The 23,690-nt window shown below is 43.4% G+C and overlaps 1 protein-coding gene across 1 annotated transcript in view; it reads right to left on the bottom strand.

The window, feature by feature from the left end:
- Positions 1–8,552: 8,552 nt before the first annotated feature.
- The window catches only part of SERINC5 (serine incorporator 5), a 90,257-nt gene continuing 75,119 nt past the window's right edge, over positions 8,553–23,690 (bottom strand). The window contains exons 9-12 of the mRNA XM_081133659.1: positions 18,795–18,861; positions 16,000–16,039; positions 14,968–15,112; positions 8,553–13,033 (exon numbers count right to left, since the gene is read on the bottom strand). Of these exons, the coding sequence (XP_080989785.1) occupies positions 12,886–13,033; positions 14,968–15,112; positions 16,000–16,039; positions 18,795–18,861 (400 nt within the window). The 3' untranslated portion in view covers positions 8,553–12,885. The remainder of the gene's footprint in view (positions 13,034–14,967; positions 15,113–15,999; positions 16,040–18,794; positions 18,862–23,690) is intronic.

Here is a 23,690-nt window from a genome sequence, read left to right as displayed (position 1 = left end):
TTTTGAAAGCAGGATTTTTAATAGCTGCATAATCATTTTCCCAAATAGACTTTGAACAAGTTGAGGGCAGGACTTGTCCCTTTTTATATTCCTAGAATTTGACCAACAGTAGATGCTCAACAAAAATTTGTTGAATAAATGAAAATTTCCTAAGTTTACTGTGTAGTGTATAAAATATTATACATTTTTGCTGTTTTACGCTTACTTCTTTGAAGGTATCAATGTGCTGAAATTTGATAAATATAATTTCAATCCCAGTTGAATCTCTGAAGGTTTGGTAAGGATATTGCAAAAAATATCAGAGCAGAAAGGCTCCTCTTCACTGCAGAGACACTTTGCAAAATCAGGGCCCTCACCTCTGGCCCTTCTGGCACGCTGCTTATCTCTCTGCCCCTTGGACAAAAGCAAGTTAAATTCAATCACTTTAAAACTTTAAACCAGGCTTTCCTGTCAGAGTCAGGGCCAGACATTCTCCATTCCCTCTTGTGCTGAGGATATTTTACCCAGGCCTCCTATCCGTAACACTGATAATTTCAGCGAAAGGGGTAGAAATGAACATCCAGCCTGTGTCCCCTCCTCTAACTGAGCAGAGGGAGAACAGGCCCAGTCAGCCCAGAGCACTACAAATGTCACAGGAAACTCCAATCCGTTTTCCCCATTTCTGTCTCTGGGACTTGCGTGGCGTATCTCTGTGCCCTGTGGGCGAGACAGCGAGGGCAAGGGAGTCTTCACCTGCTTTCTCCACCACTGCGGGCTGCAACTCAGCAGCAGAACTCAGAAACTGCTTGCTTACCTCCAAGAGGATGTCACACACTCCTCCAGTGGCCCTGAAGTAGCCAGAGCTCAGCTGGCATCCCATCCCAGCTGTTCACTCACTGGTTAACAGACGTCGTAGAGCCAGGTCTCCTCTGGCCTGGCGGGGACGCCATCTACTAGAGCAGCGATTTTCAACCTTTGTCATCTCATGGCACACATAAACTACTTACCGTGACAGGTTGCAAACCGCTGTACTAGGATACTCAGGTTCATGGAGACCTTGACTCGTTCCCCCACTTTGGCTCTGGCCACCTGAAATGGTAGAGCCCTTAACTATGATGACTCAGCATGAGGGTGACAATTAACTAAAAGGGAACGTGACAGATGGAACTGCTTAAGCTGAGGCTCACGGGCAGGCTGACCTTGTTACCAGACCGCTTTCAGGCTGGGGGCTGGGCTGCCCCTGCACGGTCTGGCCCTTTCCCACGCATGTCAGGTGACCTCTAGGTCCTTGACTAGCCCAGGAGAGATATCAAGGACGAATCAGAGTGAGAATGAAGCAAGTTTTACTTGAGTGGAGAAAAAGAAAGAGGCCCTGGCGCAGGCACCACTGTGAAATAAGCAAAAGGTATGCATCGGAGGGGATGTGACCCAACTCAAGAGGGACACAGGCCAAGTCAAGAGTGCGTTGCACACATGGTCAGGTAGGGATCGTTATGAGCTGGAATATGCAAATGGACAATGGCCAGCCTATATGTAAAAACAGAACTCTGACCCACAACCGGCAGTAACTAGTCCAGGAAGCCAAAAAATAACCTTTGGCTTATCAACCCAAAAAGGTCAGGACTTAATTAATAACTGATAGCTTCCCATGTTTGTACCTGCACTTCCAACTTAGGACTAACTAGAGAAAGTTAAATGCGCATTCTAACCAATAACATGGGATGGCCCACTGCTAGTTAGCCCACCTATAACTTCCCTGTGCCCCCAGCATCCAGTCAGAGCATAACTGAAGTCTTCCCTTTTTCCTACTGTAAAGCTTTTCCACGCCTCTGCCTGCCTTTGAGTGGGCCAAGTGCAAATGCCGGTGGCTGCCTCCCCCACACACAGCAGCTCTGGAGATCCTTTATTGTCGTCTTTATTTCTTTCCACCACCTGTATTTTTCAAAGAGAAAGAAAAGAACACTTTAGGGTCATTGTTATGGAAATTTAGTTGAATACACTGAAAAAACAAAATGGTGGGGGTGGAAGGAGAACTGAAAATCTGAGTTAATCTCGACCACCAAGTAGAACTGGGACAGGAAAAAACCAACGAGGCAGAGATCCAATTTGGATTATAAAAAGCTAGTTCATCAGTAAGATCAGCACTGACTATAAAACCAGAAGCAAATGAAGAGTCAATTAAGCACTGAGGTTTTGCTGTGACAGTATGCAATGAGATCCAAGATGTACTAAATATGGTTTCCTGCCAAGGAGAAATATAATCTTCCCTACTGGCAAAAGTCGTAATTTCATGACATCAGCCAGATAACCACAAAAGAATGCATCTTGTAATACAGGCTAGGCTCTCCCCAGCCAACTAACCAACATTCATCATTTACTGATTGACTGATTTCTTTAACAAACACATTCCATTTCATAGCCATACTTTTTTACAGCAGACAGGGTGAATAGAGATATAACTAAAATACAAGCTCTCCAATGTATATTATTTTCCTTCAATGCTATGAGATATATCTTTCTAAAACAGTTTTATACGTTCCACCTGTCCTATATTAAAAACCACAATCTAGTTATCCATTGCCTATTTTGTCCAAATGAAATTTATAAATTTTATCTAGCTACAAAAGAAATGTAGATTCATTATAGAAATTTTCAAAGAATAAAATTAAAATAAACAATCACTTCTGTTCATTAGGACACATTGACAACATATGTTACACGGGAAAAAGTAAACTGCAAGAATTTTTTAAAATATCAGTTCCCATTATGGTAGAGTGTATTATAGTTCAAAATAATTGCTGCCCTGCCCTGAGGGAGGATAACACTTCCCTGCCTCATTGCATCAGCCTTGCGTATGTAATTATGGCAAACACCTTGTGGGAGGATTATATATCTCCACCCTGTTGACCTCAAGATTGTCCATGAGGCCCTGGCCAGGTAGTTCAGTTGGTTAAGAGCATTGTCCCGATATGCCGAGGTTGCAGGTTCAATCTTCCGTCAGGACACATATAAGAAGCAACCAATGAATGCATGAATAAGTGGAACAACAAATTGATCTCGATCTCTCAAATCAATAAATAAATTAAAAAAAAAAAAAGACTGTCCATGAGAGTTGTTTTAATAGATGCAATAACAGAAGTGATGTGTGCCACCTTGAAGCAGAAGCTTTAGGAGTCACCATGTGGCTCTGCTATGTTCTCGTCCTCTCTTCCATAACAGTGTAGGAGAGAAAAACAATTTCCTTCATCCTTCTAAGTTCTAAGCAAACCTGTAACAAAAGAGGTTAAGAAGAAAAAAATAGAACAAACAAAAATGTATTGACATATTAACAAAAGAAAAACAAACAGAAGTTTATTAACATGTGTATCTCATGTACACATGGGAGATACGCAGGGAAAACGAGTAACTCTTAGAAGTGGTTTAGGACTCAGGCTTAAACGTCATCTTCAGCTAAGGGCAAAAGTTGTGGAGAGATAACCAGTTATGGGGAGGTAACCAGGGAAAGTGTAGTAAACAAGAATAAGGTTTTTAAATTTTTTAAAATTGATTTTAGGGTGAGGGAGAGAGAGGGAGAGAGAAACATCAATTGGTTGCCTCCCACATGTGCCCTACTGGAGATTGAACCGGCAACCTGGCATGTGTCCTGATGGTGAATCAAACCTACCAACTTTTTGGAGTACAGGAGGACAACTGACCCACACAGCCCAGGGCAAGAATAAGGTTTGTTATGCAGATTTAAGGTAGAGCCTTCTCCATTGATAAGTGTTTAAAGTTGTCTCCAGGGACTCATCTTTGTCCTTTCTGTAGAGAGAGGAGGAGGGACACCTTTGAAAACTTATGTCCTGCTTTTAGGCAAATAGGGGGAGGGCACAGAGCTGCTCTTGTATCTGATTCTTCTCAACTGCCTTCAGTTCAAAATAATCCTTCTGCCAAAGTGGCCTATTTTACAACACTTTATCAGCATCAGTCTGGCTCCTAAAGTGAAGAGAACTTGGCAGAGCTGCAGACAGACTACAGTAGATACGTGACATGAGTAAGAACTAGACTAAAATAGACATGTGACATGTAATAACTAGACTACAACAGACATGTGACATGAGTAAGAACTGTTAGTCACTGTAAACCGCTGAGGCTTTTGCAGCTGCTTCTTACCATAGTATAACTATAACTTAGCTTACACTGACTGATACACCCAAGTGTCTAAGTTTTCCTTATGTCTGAAGAGAGCTTTTATGCACTGAAATAAATGAGTTTCAATTTATATTTTATATATTTAAATTACATATTTTAAAACATAGTTTCGAAGACTTTAAACTTGTGTTATTTTATTTACAAATTGAATTTTGAGTTAATAGTTTATTCTCCAATTTTATTTCATTTTGATTAATGCCAACTTGGCTTATAAATTTGATAAAGTATACCCAAAAGTTTATCAATTTTTTTAAATTAAATTTTGGAAATTTTAAAGTACGATCTAATTTTACTACATTTGATTTTCTCAAGCCCTTCAAACATCCAACAAAGAACTCACATTTCTAGACAAAACCTTTCTAAACAGTTAAAAAACATTAAACTGAAAGTTTAACCTTATAAATTTAATAAATTATAACTTAAACATTTAAACATTGATTTCAAATTTAATTACCTGTATCTTCTGAATTTTTATTAATATTATTTCTTATATATCAGTCTCTTCACTCACCTTAAAAGGCAGAAAAACACACACAAAATACTGTAGCAATTAAAAACCTTATTTCTAGATGAAATTCATTACTAGACATAACTTAGTTTGTTACCAAAGGGTCTATGAAAGAATTCTTATTTTCTGGCAATAACAAGATACTCCAGATCCTCATATTTCCTGCCTTAGAATGTGCAATGAGCCTCTCTCCAGGGAGCCCTCAGCCCTTCCTTGGTCTTTAGCCTGGAATGTAAATAAGATAGGTCTGCAAAGTAGTCCCTGGAGGTCACAAAAGAAAAGCCAATAATTCACAGTAACCTTTGGTCTGACATCCTTGCGATGTTGAGCCAAATCCCAGGTGTTTGGTACTGAGGTCCAGTCTGTTACTCAAATGCAATTCCTTACCCATATGATCATTATGCAAATAGAGCAGCCAAGAGAAAGCTCCATAGGAAAAGGGGAAATTGGCCTAAAGGAGAAGGTGGGGGGCAGGGGGTGGGGTGTGTTAAAGAAAGGAGATAGCAAAAGAGGGTAGGGAGAGAGGTGAGATTTGGCAACCTCTGTAAAAACAATTGCATTTAAGTAAGGATTTACCAAGTTTGCTTTTCCCCCTCAAGTGTAAAATGAGAATCAGAACAATAACATCTATAGGATCATTGTGAGAATTATGCCAGACACACAGCAAGTGCTCAGTAAACCTTACCGATCATCATTATTTAAGCTGGGCCTCGGAAATGGAATAGACCTGGGGACTGGAAGACCTTGAGAAATCCATTCTTTCTCTCTCTGCCCCCCACTCTTTCACAACTGTTCTGCACAACCACTTTAATTCTATATCTTCCTGTAAACTGGCTTTTCCTGTGTCCATAATGCCTAAAACAGTCACTAACAACATCTTTTAAGTTTCCCAACTCCTTGGTTCAAGACAACAGCCAGTCTAAAGCTGCACTGTCAGCTCCAAGTCCAAAGCTCCAGAGAGGCCAATTGTCCAGCTTAGATGGGAAGTCCACTCCTGGATTTAATGAACTGTAGCTGCTTCAATTTGGGGGGGGAAACATAGCTGCTCTTGCTGTAACCATGACAACAATCCCCCAAATGTGGAGCGGGCACTGCTGTGGAGACAAAACAGTAGGTGAACACATGGGTACATTTTCTCTGAGTAAGTGTGCATGTGTTCTGACCAAGACCCTCTCCTTGACCAAACTTTACTCAGGCTCCTCTGAGCCCTCTTCTTGACTAGGCCTTGACCTTGGCCTTCTGTGCCCATCCTGTCCTTACCACGCCTGTATGGCCCTGTCTTAGCAAAAGTCCCCCAACCCTTGAAATCTGATCAAGTTCTTCGTCCCCCATCTTTGATATAAAAATCTTTGGTCTACATTTAGCAAGAATCCCCTTACCCTGATGTCTCCTTTTAATTTTCTATCCACTGGACACATACCCCCCCCCCCAGCCCTGTTCATTGGCTATAAATTCCCACTTGTCCTTGTATTTAGAGTTCAACCTGAGTGAGAGTTCTTGCCTTACTGCAAAACCCCTATTGCAATAGTCTTACCTTTATAACAACTGTCAGAATAACTTTTTCTTTAACACTTCATACACACAGGATTTGGATCACATTGATGGTATAGTTTTCTAAATTAATTTTATTTAACAATACATCTGTAACATTCAATGAAGTATTTTTCAACAATACTTCTATTAGCTACTTATCATTTCTAAGATGCCACAAGTAAAATGTGACCTCAGGGGTTAAAATAATAATAATTTGGGTATATTGGATTAAGTAAAAAAGTGTATGGTGTGTGTGTGTGTGTGTGTGTGTATTTTTTAAGTGACCTCAGGGTCAAGATAAAGTCCCTTGTTAAGATCTCAGGAAATTTTAAGGAAATGATTCTCAAGTACTCCTGGCTAGAAAAAAGGTTTCTAAAAATCTTAAAAGTGTGCCTCCTAATCTTCTCAGCTAGACAAAAGAGCAAGAATATGGGTGTTATCACATTCTGACGTGGAGTCCGAATCGAAGGGTCCTGTATCTGTGAGATTGGTGGGGGTGGTTTTTATCTAACTTAGTGAAGATTCACAGACAACACAATGCTTTTAAGAGAACTGAACAAACAGAAACACAACCAGCTTGCACTAAAATAACAGTTCAAACTGAAGTCACTAGGCTCCCAACCCTCTGTGGGTGGGAAGCAGGCTGAGCAAACTGTTCAGCTGCAAATCAGGCCTTTAAATATGGAATAAGTTAGGATGACCCAAAAGGTGCAGCTAAGAACTACGTCAGGTCCTAGTCACGGATGGACGATGTTCCCAGGGGTGGTTTCCTGGGTGTAGTTCTGTGGGTGCAGACTTGAGAACTAAAAAAGACAAGTTATCTGCCTCCCATGAGCTTAAGTGTAATGTGAAACAAGCAGAGTAACTATAATAATCACTTTCACAATGTGGGGATGAGTGTATATAAAAGTCAGTTATATCCTGAATAAGGTTTGTAATTAACAGGTCAAGTGCTTCCAATAGGTCAAATAAGGTGAGGACAATGGACCCAGCAACATGGAGGTTACCAATGACGACCCTGAAAAGCAGCTTCTGAGAAAGGTGTGTGTGAAAGCTTTATTGCAGTTCAATTCAAGAGTGAATGGATCTCCCTGAATTTCCACAGAAAAACAGGGCAACTAGATAGCACAACCAAAACCCCATGGACAACATTTACCACAAAAAGTGGTGAACCCCAAGCACATCTGGGATGGAGGAAACATCAAAAGCCAACAGTATCAGCTTCTGTCTGGGAAGAAACATGGGGGGGGGGGAATGAGTAAATGACAACTTCATAGAGACAAAAAGTAGAACAGTAGTTTCAGGAGCTGGTGGGAGAGGAAAATGAGAGGTTGCTGTTTAATGGATACAATCTCAGTTTTGAAGATGAAAACAGTTCTTGAGATCGGTTGCACAACAGTGTAGACATACTTAACACTACCGATTGCACACTTAAAAACAGTTAGGATGGTAAATTTTGTTATGTGATACACAAAACAGTTCAGGAAACTAATCTCATAAAAATGAGGGTTAGAAGTATCAAGATTAAATCCTATAAAGATATTGTAGTAAAAACAGAAGTATTATACAATACTACTAAAGAAAATTTAAAAGGTCTATATAAAAGAGAAGTATAATCATAAATCAGACTTAATGTATTATGTCAATTCCTTACCAAACTGATCTAATGCCTCAATGCCATCCCTCCCAATCAAGGGAATGGACAAGTTAATTCTAATTCTAAACTTTAAAGGGAAATGAAGAAGACCTAGAATACCCAAATACTTAAAAAAGAACCACACTGGAAGACACACATTACCTTCTTTAAAGACTTACTTTAGCCCTGGTCAGTTTGGCTCAGTAGTTAGAGCGTTGGCCCTTGGACTGAAGGGTATTGGGTTCAGTTCCGGCCAGAGGCATGTACCTTGGTTGCAGGTTCGATCCCCGGCCCCAGTCGGGGCTCATGAGGGAGGCAATCAATCAATGTGTCTCTCTCACATCAATGTTTCTCTCTCTCCCCACCCCTCTCTCCACTCTCTCTGAAAAGCAATGGAAAAAATACCCTCGGGTGAGGATTGAAAAAATAAAATAATAAAATGAAGACTTACTCTAATTCTCATATTTAAGATAGTGTGTAACTAGAATATGAAAAAGGAAGCAGGCCACAGGGGCTTTCAGCCAGAGAGAAGCTTAAAAACCTTGGGTTTTCATGTTTGTGTTTTGTTTTCAAGAATCACAACAGACTCTATGAAGTTTAAGAGAAAGTTGATTAACATTTGAAGGCAACATCTTGGAAAACACTACCTGTAGGACTTTAATTATAAATGTGTCCAACAGAAGGGAGAAAAAACAACATGGTTTTCAGTTTTAAGTTTTATTAAAGTACAGAGTTAACAAGTTTTGAGTTTTCTACATAGGAAAAGACATCAACTTCAGACGCTTCATAGAAAAATTAGCATTAAAAAAACAAATATAAATCCATAGTTGTCTTTGTGACTAAAGGGGGGGAAAAACTATTTAAAAAGTTACCAAAACTCTAACCATATCTGTGACCCTTATGTTTCAAACAGTAGATTTACCACACGTATTACACTTTCAAAATTCTAATATTGCAAACATAACCACATAATTAGGCTACAACTAATTGTTTCAGAAAAATTTTTAAAAATTAACAAAGTTATGACTATAAAATTTTTGTAGAGTTTTTTTCTGTAAAGTAAAAAAAAAAAAAACAAAACCCCTTAAACTTTTATTTAAGGAAATCAAAACAATCCTCTTAAATTTATTATAAATAGCTCTCAAGACATATATTACCCATCTGCTACAGCTTTCCTTACCTGAGAGACTTCCCAGGATCCTTCATGCCAAAGGATTACCTTCAAGAATTCTTCCATAATTTTACTCACATAAATATGATTAAACTCCCATAGAAGTGAATTTGGACATATGTATTCTTAATTCCCCCTTCCCCTATTTAGTTTTTCCTGAAAGAATTATACTTAAGACAAAACAAAAGAAACACACCTCTTTGGTAAAATGAACACCTCTGCAAATGATTTACTGAGGAAGAAAAACGAGAATGGTCTTGAGAATGTCCAGCATTAGTTCAAAAGATGTGTGTAAATAAATAGCTCTCCAGTCCTGTGAAGTAGGTCTAACGTTAGAGAGTCCATCTCTGCCTGAAATGCAAAACTATATTAAAACGTCTGAGTCTTTACAATTTTATCAAAGGTGGCAGAAAACATGATGGCCTTAAGAACAAAGCCAAAGGGAGTTAGTGCTATTGGCAAATTAAGAATGTCCTACAGAGAATTCCGAGAACCAAGTGGCCACTGCACTTTCCCTGGTTAAATAAAGAAGGCCTAGTGTTCTCTCTAGGCATTTGGGGTCTTTCTCCAAAGTCACACCCTTCTTAGTTACAGGATAAACCCTCTTTCGTTTCCAAGAGGGGTGTAGCACATGAATGCACACCAAACTGAGATGCTATTTAGAAAGGCAGTCAAGGGAGAAAAAAGCCCAGGCAGCTTAAATGCAGGCTCTGGAATTCCCTTTTTGAAGGTAACATGGAGCACCAATGGTAGTAAACTTCTGGCCAAAATTAAGCACGTAATTTTAAAAAGGCATATTAAAAAGGCAGAGGGTGACAACTGGGGTGGGTGGAACTAGCACTACACAGAGGTCATCCGTAATGAAGGAACGTCTGAGGAGCCAGGACTAAACAATTACGAGTGGGAGCCCCGACTGGCTACTCCTGAGGGCGCCAGGGCCCCAAGTCCCAGAACACCACCCTCCCAGGCCCGCGTGGACGCGGTTAATCACACCACCGACGAGCTCCCAATACACCGGGCGACCAATTCCTTCAAGAAACTGCGGATGAAGCCAAAGCCAGCAACGGGGAGGCCCAGCCAGGATAAGGCAGGGCGCAGGAAAGCCCGGACAGAAAAGTCTCCGGGCTTCGGCAGGCGACGCGGCTAGGTAAACAGCAAGGCTCCCGAAAGGACCCCGTCCCCACTTAGTCTTTTACTCATGGGAATGATGGGGGAGAAATTTTCCACATCAGATGAGTAGCACAGAGGAAACAGACACAGAGTTTTTAAAACTGTCAGGGCTTTCATTGCTAAAGAGTCTGACCAGCAGCTTCCAGGGATGTACTTTTTAAGTCACGTACAAAAAGTTGTAGGAAGTGAAAGTCTATTATTTAAAAAAGAATTTATCAAATAAACGCCATCATTATAGCAACTCAAAGAAATTGGCAATATTTTTCCAGTTTCTTAAGCCACAATAGCACAAAAACCGTAAGTTCTTTAAACCTACATTTGACTGTTGACTCATGGCCTGAGTATTGTTTATGACCCTTAATAACCATGAAAGCCAACTTAATTTATAGGCCTGCCATCCTCAGAGTACATCCGCATCTCTCTTGCTCATTCAGATAAACCTGCTTAAATTCTCAGTTGAGAATAAAAACCAGGTGACTGTAACTACTCCTCTTGTGTCAGACCAAATCTTAGAAAGGAACTTCAGGCCACAAACCAAGTCTTAAGCATCTGGAAACTGAGGGCTGGCTGGGCAGGCTAAGGAAGGAAGCTCCCAGGGCCTGCCACTGGCCTTGTCCTTTTGTGTGTGTTTCCCTGAGCTGCCTTCTGCAGGGAAAGGAGGCCGACAAAGGCCAGCCAAGGAATACACCACTTTGTCAGCTTGACCTCGACCTGCTGAAGGACCAGTTCCAAAGTCGCACAGCTGGCTACCAGACCCAGCTAGCAGGAAAAAAAACTAACAAAACTTGTTACTGACACAACCCCAGCTCTTGGTCTGCCTCTTTTCGTGGACTTTCCTAAGGCCAGGCTCACTCAGAGCCCTTTGTCACTGCGCCGGCCACCGCAGTGAGCAGGAAGCTCCCGCTACACACCCAGCCCCTCCCTCAGCCTGTCCCCACCCACAGAGCTCCACTCCCACGGGCTTTCTAGGGGCTGCACGTGGCAGATATTCATTTTGACTCCAGATCATCTTTCAACTGCTGAGCACAAAGAGCTCCTGGCCTAAAAAAAGGCTCTTTCTCACACACAACTGCCTTTTAAAACTGAATCTCAGACACTGTCAATAAGGCAAGTTCCCAGAAGAATTCATCCATTGTATTTGTTTTTCTCCTTTGTTTTCTTAGGAGGAGGGGAAAAAGTAGAAATGAAGAATTTGGCTAATTTCCAAAGCCAGCATTTTGGCACACTGGAGCCCAGCTTACGTGGGGCCCGATTCTGCCCAACTCCTCCAGGAGGGCACAGGGCCATCTTTTCCATGGTTGAAGGCTCTTTCCATCCTGCATGAAATACTAACAGGAGCGTCCCCACGGTGTCTCCACTGGGGTCTCTAATGGACTTTCTACCAAGTAAACTCTTTCCTGACTGACAACATCAGCGCTGAAAATGGACATTTTCTTGGGCAGCCCATGAGTATAACCTTACAAGTACGTACTTTAGAAATTTCTGTAGATGTTATTTATGGCTTAATTACATAGCCTCACCACCCACCTTTCCTTCTACAACTTGTCTAACAGCCTTACTTGGTTAGCCCTGTCTGAGGTGCTGCCTGTGATCCCCACCTCAGCAAATCTACTCCAAAAAAAAACCCCATACTGCATTAATGGTGTGGTCCCATTACAGATCTGGAAATTAAAAGCCCTCTGCTTTTACCATTTCAAAGGCCTCAGGTAGAAGAGAAACTGGGGCGTGGCCTTAACAACTGAGAGGGGTACAGCAGGCTTCAGCCAGGAAGCAACTTTTCAGATAAAGTATTATTACTATTAATAAAGTATTATTACTATTAATAGCATGAACAAGTAAGAACCAGAGCCCTCCATCGTTTAGACAAAGGAAACAACAAGAATATTGTTCTATCATCATGTGACTAACTCCACAAATAAGTCATAATTATTGCAATGACTCGGATCAGGTAGTGATGATACGGTGGGGGGGGGGGAATCACACAGGTGGTGATAGCAAATTGTGCTTTTTCACATTATAATGAAGATGGTGAACCCAGAAAGGACGACAGCGGACCTCTGGGAAGGTGACCGAGGACATGGCAGGTGTGATTCCCAGCAGCACACCTTCAAAGGGAAACGTCTGGGGGCGGGGAGGAGGCAGCACAGGTGGAGTTAAAAGCAGGTGCTTCCTCTTGTGCCCTATAAATACCAGGGGGCTGTGCACAGGGTCCTGCAGGTCGAGGTGTAGGCAGGGGTCTGCATTCTGTCAGGGGATCAGGGCTCAAGATTTTAGCATGTTTTCTGTTCCAAGGATAAGCACGACAGGCAGGCCACACAATGTAAGTTTCTATCCCTGTGAGATGGCATACTCCAAATTCTGTTTTGGTAAAAACATGCAGAAGAAAAACACTAGCCTAACCACTACCCCAGTTTAGGGTAAGACACATACAAAATATAGTACCACTCAGGATCAGCTTGGTTGAAAATTTCAATTCTTTTGGGATAACCTGGTAGTTTCTTTTCGAATTTCAGAATTAAAAAGCTTATCAGGTGATTTTTTTTTTCCCCCTGAAAGCCTCTTCAAACACACTCAAGCCAGTCAAGGGATGCCAGCTTTTCGAAAAGCGCCAGTCATTGCTCAAACCCCTGGGACACTTGTTCAAAGGACGTCACTTCCAGCTGCAGGCCTGCTGAACCGAGGGGACTGCTCAGGTCCTCACACATAGAACTGGCGAGAAGGACAGCAGAGGGGTGCAATCAGTGTCCACAGGTACAGCAGCACGCACATCCAGCAGGAGGCCATCTTCACCCAGAAGATGGACCAGCTCCCGCTGAAGAAGGTTTCAATGTAGGCGCTTTCATAGCTGGGGAAACAGAGAGCCCGCTGTGGTCAGAGCAGGAAGACAAGGTCTCTTCCACCAAGTGTCACCTGCTTCTGCCCCCCCCCGCAGCCTTTCTTGTTTTCCTAACAACTGAATTCACATATAATTCACACCCATTTAAAGTGTACAGCTCAATGACTTTTATTATGTACACAGACTTGTGCAACAGCCACCACAATCAATTTTAGAACATTCTCATGACCCCAAAAAGAAACCCTGCACCCTTTGGCTGCCCTCCCATTTCCTCCCCTCCTCCCGCCCCCGGCATTCACTCATCTACCTTTTGGTCTTTACGGATTTGTCTATTCGGGACATTTTCATTTTCATACGGAATCATGTGGTCTCTTGGGACTGGTTTTTCACTCAGCACAGTGGTTTCAGAGCTCATCCCTGTTGCAGCATGTATCAGTACTGCACTGCTTTTTACTGCTGAGGAGTGTCCCATCGTCTGGACACAGCACATGTTGTTTCTCCATCATCAGCTGGACATTTGGGTTGTTTCCACTTTGTGGCTAGTATCAATGCTGCTGCTGCAACACTGTGGACTAGTTTTTGTGCGGACATAAACGTGCCTTTTCTTCACTTGGGTATATACTTAGCAGCAGAATTGCCAGATCGTATCGTAACTCTATGTTTAACATTCTGAGGAACTGCCAAAGTGTTTTCCAAAGCAGCTGCACCATGTTATAATTCTACCAGGAGTGTGAGAGGCTTCCAATTCCTCCACTTCCTCCACAGCATTCGTTATCATCTGCCTGACTGATTGTGGCTCCCTCCATTTCTTAAGTTTCCCAAGCCAGGAATTCTCAACGTATCGCTGGGAAGCATTCGATGCTGGCTCCCTATCCTGGCCCTCAGGAGGCTGGTGGGAAGACGTCCCCGGCACTGCGCTGGAAACCGCCCCCCACCGCCCCCAACCCCACGGCGCTCCCCTCCCCAGCACTCACCACTACTCGACACGCTGCATTTGATCAGGACCGTGGTCTCCCCACAAATGTAAGCCCTGCCACTAGAACAGTGTGGGCGTAGGGGCCACTCAAATGTGTACTGAGTGAATGAATAAGAGAACGCACCATGAGCCTAAATGTCATCCTACGTACATCTTAATTTACAACAAATTGTGGTCCAACAGGAACTTTGGATCAGTCAGAGAGTAATCTGAAAAGAAATCTGTATGATTCAAGAAGAGTCTCTATGTCGTTTCTGGGAAAGTCAGGTGTATCATATACTATCAAGTTAAAAAACACACACAAAAGACCCTCAGGGGGGGGAAAATGTGGATTCATAATCACAAAGGCCTGTAAACGCCCAGACAGGAATGGAAGCATACACACCACATTGTTAGCAGTGGTTATGGGGGGTCACTATTACTTTTTATACTTTCATATTGCTTGTTTTTTTAAGATGTTTTAAACTTTTGTAATGAAAGTATAAAGAAAAAAAGACAAAATACAAAGTAGAAAAGGGGTATTTTCTTTTGTAAAAGCAGATGGGGTAATGAAAACACAGCGTATACAGATGATTATCATAGAACTATATACTTGAAATCTATATAATCTTATTACCCAGTGTCACCCCAATAAATTTAGTAAAATTCTTAAAACGCAGATGGTTACTTAAGAATTCCAGGTGCTTCCTCCATTACTGTTCCTATGTTCTTCAAGACTGCCCACAAGCAGTTAACCTGCCTTTTGTGAAGGCGCCTGCAGTGCACCTGGCAGGCCCTCCCGGGGTTAAAAGCGTGCGAGAGACTCTTAGGAACAGGACCTGCTGTCAAGGGAGCACAGCGTGACTTGGGAAATGGCTTAGCTGACTCGGGGAGACCTGATCCGTGTCTGAGCACCCTAAAGAACAGGACTTAGGCTGCTCCTGTAAGGACTGCCCCTTCTAGAACACCCACGAATCGGGCCACTCACTTGAACCAGTTGGTGACGGTCATCATCACGTAGAGGGAAGCCAGAAAGAACACTCCGTGGAAGTAGGAATAGCTGTAGACGGTGCTCCGCTTCTCATCGTAAATGACACCCGGGCCCTCTTTCATGTTCTGCTGCTCCTCAGGGTCTGCGAACCACAAAGCCACATCGGCTCAGCGAGTGGGCCCAGCACCCTGCCACTCACGCAAGGACACACTCGCCTCAACCCGGGGGGCCCGAGAAAAGACGTCACCTAGGCACTTTCATCTACGCCAGAGGCACAAAGTCCCCCACCCCACCCCAGAACCTTCCTGAACAGGGTGAGTCACCTAACATCCCACTTAATTAATTGATTAATTAAAAATCTTATTAAGGTATCAAGTCGAGTTTATTTATTTATTTTTATTTACTTGAGAGAGAGAAACATGGATTTGTTGTTCCACTTATTGATGCACTCATTGGTTGATTCTTGTATGTGCCCTGACCGGGGATTGAACCCACAACCTTTGCATACTGGGAGGATGCTCTAACCAACTGAGCTACCTGGCCTGGACACATCCCACTTTTCTAATAGTGCAGAAAAAAAGAAAGCCATTAAAAACACAAAACTTATTATAAGCTCAGAAGAAAGGGAGAGAGTAGACCAGGAGTTCCCAAGCCCCTGGGAATCTCTATTCCAAGAAGAAAAGTTAAATTGAGGGAAATAAATGGTCCAAATCAAGGTGTCAGGACCTCTTGGTATTTTCCAAATTTTCATTCCTTTAAAAAATGTATTTTGCGTCTCTAAATCTCACTGTATAACTTAAATATGAACTAAAATATCAGATTGATTTCTTGCCTGCCATAATACCAACACAAACAAACATAACCCAGCAACCCTTTGGGAGAATGTGAAAAGTATGTACACAGTAAACTGGCTTTGGAATAAAGTCCCGCTTACTATTCAGTTATTTGTACCTGAATCCCAAATGCCTACAGACTAGAGCCAGGTCTGCAGGACCACACAGAGGCAGAGACGGAAAGTTCTCTACTTACCTTCTCCATAGGGACTGAAGCAAAAGCAACACCGAGCTACCTGGGAGAGCAAAACCAACAGTCAGGTGGCTTGCTTTCTGCTCTCCACATCTGTCAAGCGCTAAAGGCCACTGCGTGCCAAGCCCTCCCCCACTGAATTACATCCCAGGCCCTGAACTGCACACTTTATCCCTCCAGAGGGTTTTAACTAAGCGTCTGTTCTTCCCAGATGCTCTGGGTGCTGGTGATAGGAAACACAATGGACATGGAGGTGAGCTGTCACTCCGACTGCTGCGAGCACACAGTCTCCAGACTGCAGCCCCCAGGTTTTGCCCAGCAGCAGCACCATCCTGCCAGAGGGCAAGCCCTTCCTGGGCAACCCACAGGAAAGACTGCTCACAGCAGGGGCGTAAGGGAGCAGCCACTGTCTCCTGGAGGACAGCCCTGCTGGGTTATACCTGCCCCGGAGCACTCGGTCAGCACAGAGTTGCCCGGTTGTGGCGCCCTTCAACATCACCCTCTGCCCACTTCTGCCCCTTCCCCTTCTTCCCTTCTGCTTGTGTTGATCCCTAATAAATATGCTTAACATCAAACTGCCTTTGCAGCTGCTTATGAAAAGCTCACTCCTGGTGCTTTGCTCCACTCGCTACTCATCACCCTCTCCAACCTCGGAGACTGGGATTATTAACCTATTTATAGTTGAGGAAACTGAGGTCAGGCCGATTAAACAACTGGCCCGAAGTCAAGCAACTACGTTAGTGATAGGAGCTGGGACACGAATGCAGGATGGGAACCCCAAGGTCCATGATTCACAAGAGGCAACAGATAGCATGTGATATGTAGGAGGTGGTGGAGCCGACAGAACCAGCAATGGTAATGCTAAGGGATCGGGAAGCAGGAGGCCTTCCACGTTTCCTTAAAAACCAGGCTGCTCATCTGGCTGCGTCTATGGCACAGGGGTGCTGGGGACAGGAATGGGTGGGGTGCTTTCCTTTGAAGAGCACCTGGTACCATTCAAATTTCATACCATGTTTTTAACCTACTCAAAACAATAATCTTAATTTTTAAAATACCAGGTTGTGAAAAATAACTACAGGATTACAGGACTCTAGTAAACAAATAAGAAACACTACATCTACCAAGATGGTCTGGGAAGTGCTGGGTCCTCAGCACTCTGGCTGATATTTTCACTACAAAGAACAGAGAACCTAGGACAAGGACATGGGAGCCTAGGCTTTCATCCCATTTATCCACCTCAAGGCTACGTCCTTGCTTCCCACCCTACATCAAGGGAACTTGTAACAGAGGGATTGGCCTTGACAAAATCTTGGATCAAGTGACACAGTCGAAGACACACTAATTCATTCAGGGGGCCCAAGACATGGTGCGCTGGGGTCCTAGTTCTTTTGAAGCTTAAGTTACCAAGAGAAACTAACCCTCTTTCAAAAGTGCATCCTGTGAAACGTGATTCAAAGAGAGCAAACCGACTTCCGTCCTGCATGCTCTCCACTTCCGAAGGAAACACTGGGGCTTTTTCCTTGGAAGAAAAAACATCCTCTCTTAAATCTTACTTAGAGACTTGCTGTTCTTTGCACTTTAACTCTGTGCACAATAGGGATATTGAAACCAGACGGTACCACCCCAGCAGGTGGTCACCCAGTCAGTGTTGAGAACAAATGCCTGCCTTCTAGAGACCATTCTCTTATTCAGACTCAGCAGTTTCCCCTTTTTTTAAGTGACAGAAAGAGCTGGTGAATGATGCTGGCAGACTGACAACCCTTCATAACGGTTCCCTCTCTCCAGGTCAGGTGCAGGGAAGATCATCCCCAAAGACAGAGCTGCAGAAGAAAGTGCCCATCAGATATACCAGGGCTCTTAAATTCAGGGAAAGCTGTCAGGATGCGGCCAGGGTAGGATGCCAGGCGGGTCACCAGCCCAGCCAGGCCAGGAGACAGCAGCTGAGCTCTTGGGTAGCAGTGGTGAGGAACACAGGCATGCTGGCAAATCAAAAGTTTAAATGACTTGGCAAAATGGAGAGAAAGCCCTCACTGGGTTTTTATGAGGAGTAAATGAAATGACAGAAGTAGCGCCTAGAACAGTGCCTGGAAATAACAAGAGCCACAAGTCTTGGCCATCCCTGAACTTCCCATTCTTCCCATTCTTGGGGTCAGGGCTGAGCCTTCTGGCTGCCTCCATCCTTTTAGACCTTGGTGGGCGTTCCATCGAGGGCCCCAGAAAAAGATTTTTGCACAATAAAATAAGACACTCAGCCGAACAACTGGCATCTGCCAACCACGATTCTTTGGACACCTATTGTTCACAATTCTTTACCCAATGAAATGACAACCTGATGGAACTGATGCATTTAAATAAGCTAATGTATAGACGATGCTCAGCCACGTGGGCACAGCGGGTGCTGGTTCCTTCCCTTCCCCACCGTGCTCTCCTCCCTCAGAACAGCTATTACATGGCCTCGCGGTTGTGCCATGCATGGAGGGCACAGACAGGTGTAACACAGAGGAACGGATCAGAAGTTTAAAAAAACCACAGAAATTCCATTAAGACAGAAGAAAAGAACAACGGACAGCTTGCCTGGTGGGAGGTGGGCGGCAGGATGCCACACAGGAGGCCAATTTTGTTGGAGAAAAATCAAAGATTTTAATTCCATAGTATATACAGGATATTTTTTTTATACAAAAATTGTATTCTTGGGATCATGGAATGCAGATCAATAAAGATGTAAATAAACATAAAAAGGCTTCCTGGGAAATGGGTCTTCTAAGATAAAGCAGATCAAGAAGAGGAAATGAACTTACTTCCAGTTCAGGAGCTGCATAGCGCCCCTGCAGAGCATCCGAACTTGATCTTGTTGTGGATGTCAAACTAGGAAACAACGAAAAGGTCAGCAGAGGACATTAACATGCTACATCAGCCCAAAGGAAGGGCAGGGCCGCCTGCCGATGCTCCGGTAAGAGACTCACTAGACCCACAGTTGTCGCTGCTTAGATAAACGTAATCTCTTTTAATACTCACTTTATCCCAAAACTGGCTGACGGATTCTATAGCTGATGTTGTTTACGTGATTGCGTTAGATCATTTTGTGCAAAGAGAAGTTTATAAAGAAATAAGATGTCTTTTGGTCCTATTATCTTGGTTTTCACTCTGGGTATTTGCTGTTCCTCCCTTAACTGCCAAAATAATTTTCTGATTTCACTTTTATCATTCCTCTCCCTTTGACTAGTCTCACTTAGATGGGATCAAAAACAATAATGACAGAACGCTGAGATGGCAATAAAAATCCAGGGTATGAAAAGCAAAGGTCACAGTTACTTACTATAGGAATCAGCCTACAGCAGAACAAGGTTTTCTGTTTAAACAGTCAATATAGAGTAGCTAGCTGTCAGTGTGATTAAAAAAAAAATCTTCCCAAAACTTTCCCCATACCTTGAGAGGTAAAATGTTATGAAAATTTGACTTACAGGGGTAAAAAAGGCACTTATTTTTCCTAGGGAAAAGGGGGGAATATTTTAAGCAAACAGAAATATACTTAGGGTTCCATCTAACTGCATAAATTCGCTTAGCAAATATTTACTGAAGGCCTGCCTTGTGTCAGGCCCTATTCCAAGGGCTGGGGACTCAGGGAAAAACAATCCCTGCCCTCAAGCAGCTTCTGTGCCGGCCTGGAGGCAGGTGCAGGGGGTGGGGGAAAGGGATGGGGTGGAGGGTGTTGGCTAGTGGAGAGGCAGGAGTTCACAGGCTCTTTTCGACCAAATAAATCAGGAGGCAACACTGCCTTCCCCGCTCACGCTCGTCTTCTTTCCCAAGGAGAGGAGAGATCAATGAGACGCAAATAAACAATAAAAAGCCTCAGTCATGAAAAGGTCCTCTGGGACCCAAGCACATTGCTTCTTTCGTGATCCACTCAAGTCCAACAGCATCACTTTCATTCCTGCTTTGAACAGAGATGGATGCTAATTGAGGCCCACTCCACTCCCACTTCCTGACTCTGAGCCTGGGCAGAGGAGTGACAAACACTTCAATGGCTGTGCACCGAAGAAACACACACCTTGCTCCTGCATTAAAGCACGTGCCATGTTTTGTGCATAGGAATTATGACTTAAGACAGTATACAGTTTCCATGGGGAGGGGGGATATGACTCAATTTTAGAAAGAGATCATTATCCGGAATTCCCTTCGAAAAGATGATATTCATACTTTAAAGGGGGTAAAATAAATATTTCATTTTGCAAATTCTTTGCAATAGATGGTTTCAGAAAAACAAAGCTTTTGACTCTGGCACTTCTGCAGCTTCACTTCCACCATCAGCACTAAACAGGGAAGCTTTTATCCTTACTTCTCAAAGCACCTATATCCAGTTCATTAGTGACTTGTGACTTCTACAAGTAGATGTTAGTGTAAAATAAGGTCTTTATTCAGTTGTGGCCTTTCCCCGCAAAACACTCTTCTTGGAATTATTAAGAAAAAACTGTTTTTACAAGCTCTTAAAAAGCAGAGGGAATTCTTACTGCCTGCATTCCGGCTAACACTGGCTCATCTGGTTGGTTAGCGCAAGACAAGTTGTTGTAAAATAATTCCCGGGTTATCCACCGCCTCTGGTCTCCCTGGCTGAGGTATGAGTGTGTTAACCAGGACTTCCTGCGGCATACACAGAATGTCCAGTACACTGCAGCGTGGTTGCCGTACCTGGTCCCCCATCACAAAAAGCCAGCACTGGCTTACGGTCACTGTGAAAACCAAAAAGATAAGACGCCTCCCGGTGCTCCTGTCGGGAACCACTGCCGTGCCCAGAGCCTCTTCCCTATTGGCAGAGAGTCCAAACACGGGTGCTTTTGGAACTGGCCAAATGCCCCCAGGTTACAGAAAATCTCTAAAGCCATGCCCAGACTTTCCTATTGGTGACCATAGATTCTGCTTCCCTGATAAAACTTACAGGGCTGGCCTTTGAGAAGTCTTATGACTATTCTAGTCTTTGTGTGATAGGACATTCAATTACATTCCCACTGTACTATATAAGTGGTGACTCACAGCTCCCAAAGGAGCCCACAGAGTCCTATGTGAACTTGGGGCAGGCCTCAGCACGCCCCTGATGCAGAGACATGAAAATTTCTAGCTGGTAGGTTAGAAAGTGGCAGGATTCCCAAAAGAAAGATACACTCCCTCCCTTTTTCTGAAATCAGAATTGTCAAGCCCAGAACACACCACAAGAATGTATACCCTTCCTTGACTTACCAACTTTTCTCTTTTTAAGCCAATCTCTCTCTAATGCCAACTTACCAACCTTGTACCCATTTTCACATAGTGTGCCACATTACTGTGAATGTCCCATTTTGCACTAGCAAGCTTCACATTTAATAAAGATTCTGAGCTTTTCCAATTTTGGATTCAGTTTTAGTTATGCTTAAGAGAAAAAATACATAATTATTTCTTATGTAAGCTGTCTAGGAATTTGAAGTAGCCGGGGAATGTTTTATAGCACAAGTGCCTCCTGATAATATAATTATGGGAGTCATCTAGCTTATCTTTCTACCTCAGTGAAGAATGGACTTTACTCCAAGACAACACAGGGAGAAAAATGTCACCTGTCTCTCCAAATACCCCAACAGAAGACACTCAAGGAAAGGTGTCCTGAAACTGGGGACGGAAAGCTATAGGAATAGGCTCCATGCCGCAGTTTCCTTTTATGTACAATGAGGGGATTGAACTTGACTGACTTCAGGATCCTGTCCAGCCTGACAGCTTGAACTTGAAACCAACAGAATAATCATTTCAAAATCCAGAGGCCAAGGAAGAAATTAAAGAATAGTTGGGGGAAGCGAGCGCCTGTTACAGAAAGGATCCAGGCTTAGGAAGTTGTGGGGGAGGTGGCCTATAGAATGAGCCATTGGGGAGCTCCTGCATGGGGTCCAAGTTGTGACATTTCCTCACCACAATAATGCCTGGAAGCAGCAAAAGGGGGTTCTGGAGAAAGGGTGACCTCAGTCAGAAAGCCAGGGAGTGAGTTTTGGCTGAGCCCTTCTTCCAGGCTGAGATAATAAAAGAGTAAAACATACTCAGTGAGTGTGTTAGAAGCAGGACTTGCAGCAGAGAGCTAACTAGGAACTGAGGATGGAGGTCATCGTGAGAGCCCCCTAAAGTGTCATGGGGGGGCATGTGTAGGGGGGACTCCTATACACAAATAGGTGAGAAGATAGCACAGTAAGCCTTCTATGACCTTACAGAAAAGTCAACCCCAACAATCTTGGAGTTTCAGTGAAAATATGTGATTTCTTCTCCCTTTAATATACACACACACAACCCAGTCTTTCAGCTCGGTAGAATTCTAGAAATTCCTGCAATCGTGTTCAAATGAGCTTCCACCCACCCAACCTCTTTCTGTGTGAAGCTTTGCACTAGCAAGCTTCACATTTAATATTCTGAGCTTTCATTCCTCCGCGTCTGGGAGGAAAACACAAACTCTAGAAGTCATGATTTGAACACCTCCTGACTGGCCACCTCCTACCCCGAGCAGAATTCCCTTTATTCAAGGTTCTACTAGGCCTGAACTCATTTCCCAGTGAGCTGACTCCTCCGAGAGCTGCAGCGGATAATTGAAATAAACATCGATCACCCAACACCCCCCACCCCCCCACCCCCTCAACCCCACTGTGGAGCTTCACACAGAGTGTGTTACACAAACACCCAGTGCTGGTGCCACGGGGTTACTCTGCTTGTCCACCTGGTGTGTGGCTGCTGTTTTCCACCTTCTCTTCCAGCCAGCACTGTGATTCTGCAGTTTAATTACTAGCGTTTGATAACATTTGCTATTGGCATTTAGACAGACTTTAAGTAGCAGCTGTCAGCTTTGAAAATTGTTATCTTTTGTGGACGATCAGACTAGGCCATATCAACCTCCACTACGGTGCCTCTGAGGTTCGGAAGAAGGGACGTTTTATTTATCATCACTCGCTCAGGGTGGCCGTGAAAATCTGATCGGGTAAAAATTCCAGGCTGCAAAATAGTGCCATCAGCACACTAGCAGAATTTTTGCCATCTTTCCATCGGTAGGTTTAAAGCATATCCAAGCCCTGTTTGATCTGAGGGGCAAATATGTTTTTTAGGCATCTAGCAACCCACAAAAACATACGACTTTACTCTTTCAAATATCTTTACAGCTTGTTTCTGATAATAATAATTAAAAAAATAAGACACCACAATTATAAGTTTGGTTTATTTCCTTCCAGGATGTTTTCTATATATGTACACACAACTATATTTTATTTGAAAAATGGAATACTCTACACATTCACAGTTTAGTAACCTACTTGATCCTCACTTGACTTACCAATATTTTTTATATGCCAGTTCAGAAAAAAACTGAGTGACCAACGAAATTAGCTATGTGGCTGCCATGTTCCCCTGAAGCCCAACAGCAACAGACTCAGGAAGGAAAAGCTTGTTCAAAACAGGAAGAGCTGAGACTCAGGATTCAAAACGTGGGTGTGCCTTTATGGACTTTCCTGAAAACACTGACTCGGGCCCGAGTCCTACCTATTTTTTTTTATATAGTAGTGCTCAGTGAACAATCATGAAATCAATAAAAATCCAAGGCCAGACGATGGTCACCACGTGCGGAGGAGAGGCCGCTCCGTGCCACAGCCGCCGTGTGCTCCGCAGGCTGGACCCGGCCAGAACAGAGGCTGCTTTCCGCAAAC

Source organism: Miniopterus schreibersii (genome assembly GCF_964146895.1).
Source record: "Miniopterus schreibersii genome assembly, chromosome: 3".
NCBI classification, from domain to species: domain Eukaryota; kingdom Metazoa; phylum Chordata; class Mammalia; order Chiroptera; family Miniopteridae; genus Miniopterus; species Miniopterus schreibersii.
The sequence above is the reverse complement of the archived record's forward strand: the minus strand, read 5'-3'. Positions and strand labels throughout refer to the sequence as shown.